General features: G+C 63.0%; 1 protein-coding gene across 1 annotated transcript in view; it reads right to left on the reverse strand.

Moving 5' to 3' along the window:
- TRMT44 (tRNA methyltransferase 44 homolog) overlaps positions 1 to 1,281 on the reverse strand; it is a 41,160-nt gene that overhangs the window by 8,679 nt on the left and 31,200 nt on the right. The window contains exon 7 of the mRNA XM_007958199.1: positions 879 to 995. Within this exon, the coding sequence (XP_007956390.1) occupies positions 879 to 995 (117 nt within the window). The remainder of the gene's footprint in view (positions 1 to 878; positions 996 to 1,281) is intronic.

Genomic DNA, 1,281 nt, shown 5'->3' on the forward strand with positions numbered 1-1,281 from the left:
AGAAAGGCCTCTAGGAATCGACGTGTCCTCACGTGACCTGCCAGGAAAGCCACCACACACTCTCACGTTATAGCAGAGAAAGGATCGTTCCACAAAATCAAATAAAAAGCTGAGAAGCGGATGATGGGCAGTGCGTGCGGCTCAGGAAGGGTGCTGGCTGACACCGTGAACGAGGCGCTGGCTCCAGGCCACCGCGAACGGCTGGACGTTGAGCCCAGAAAGCCCTGTCACCCGGCGCCCTCCCCTGGGGTGGGGGCCAGCACCCTCCTCCACCTCCTCACTCACAGTTGCACACACCCAGATGGAATTGAGTTACAGGAGATCCAAGTTCAGCCGTACAAAGAATGACCACGGCTCCAAAGGCAGTGTGCACACCACACATGTACACAGCACAGTCACGCATGCGGACACGTGTGCGCTGTGAGTGGCAGACACACATGCAAACACGAGCACCACGCATGTACACTGCATGCTCACACGCGGGGCACCGCACAGGGAATGTAGGACACTGTACAGAGGACGGGGCTCAGAGGGGCAGACCCTGACGCAGGGTGTCCGCAGAGCCGACGGCAGCCTAGCCCAGGGCATCACGCAGGTGACGGGGCTCGGGGGGGAGGCCTTGCCGGGGCTGTCAGTAGCCTAGCCCAGGGCATCGCGCAGGTGACGGGGATCGGGGGGGAGACCTTGCTGGGGCTGTCAGCAGCGGGGCAGGAGTGGGGGCAGCCGGCTCCCGTGCTGTCACCATGGCCTCCATAACTCTAACGAGCGTAAGACAACTGGTTCGTTCAAACAGGAAAGTGGGACGGCGATGCCGGACGGGGGTGTAAGGACCCTCCGTGCGTCAGGAGCAGGGCGTCACACCTGGGAACAGCCCTCACCTGCGAACACCTGGTGGTGGTTCCGGAGCAGCGTCTGCAGCCCCCCCGACTCCTGCTTCAGTCTCTGCAGTGTCTCTGGGTCCAGCTTGCTGGCGACTTCCGACAAGGAGAGGCTCCCTGGCGAGACAAACGACACAGACACTGTCACAGACTTGCCACCTGCACCGGAAACCAGCGCCAGCTCCACAGCTCAACGCTCGCGCGTGAAGCAGGAAGGCCTGCTGGCCACAGGCGCCCTGTGCCACGTATGGGAGGCACTGCCTCCACCGTCGACGGGGCACAGATGACCCCCGCCCTCAGATCTGTGCACTGAGAGGCTCTCACCATCAGGACGGGCCAGGTGGCCACAGGAGCTGGGCCTGTGGTGCTCTGCCACCAGCCACTGGGCCAGGCTCTCGCCAGC

Source organism: Orycteropus afer, unplaced genomic scaffold (genome assembly GCF_000298275.1).
Source record: "Orycteropus afer afer isolate SDZICR_OR568_19922 unplaced genomic scaffold, OryAfe1.0 scaffold00871, whole genome shotgun sequence".
NCBI lineage: Eukaryota > Metazoa > Chordata > Mammalia > Tubulidentata > Orycteropodidae > Orycteropus > Orycteropus afer.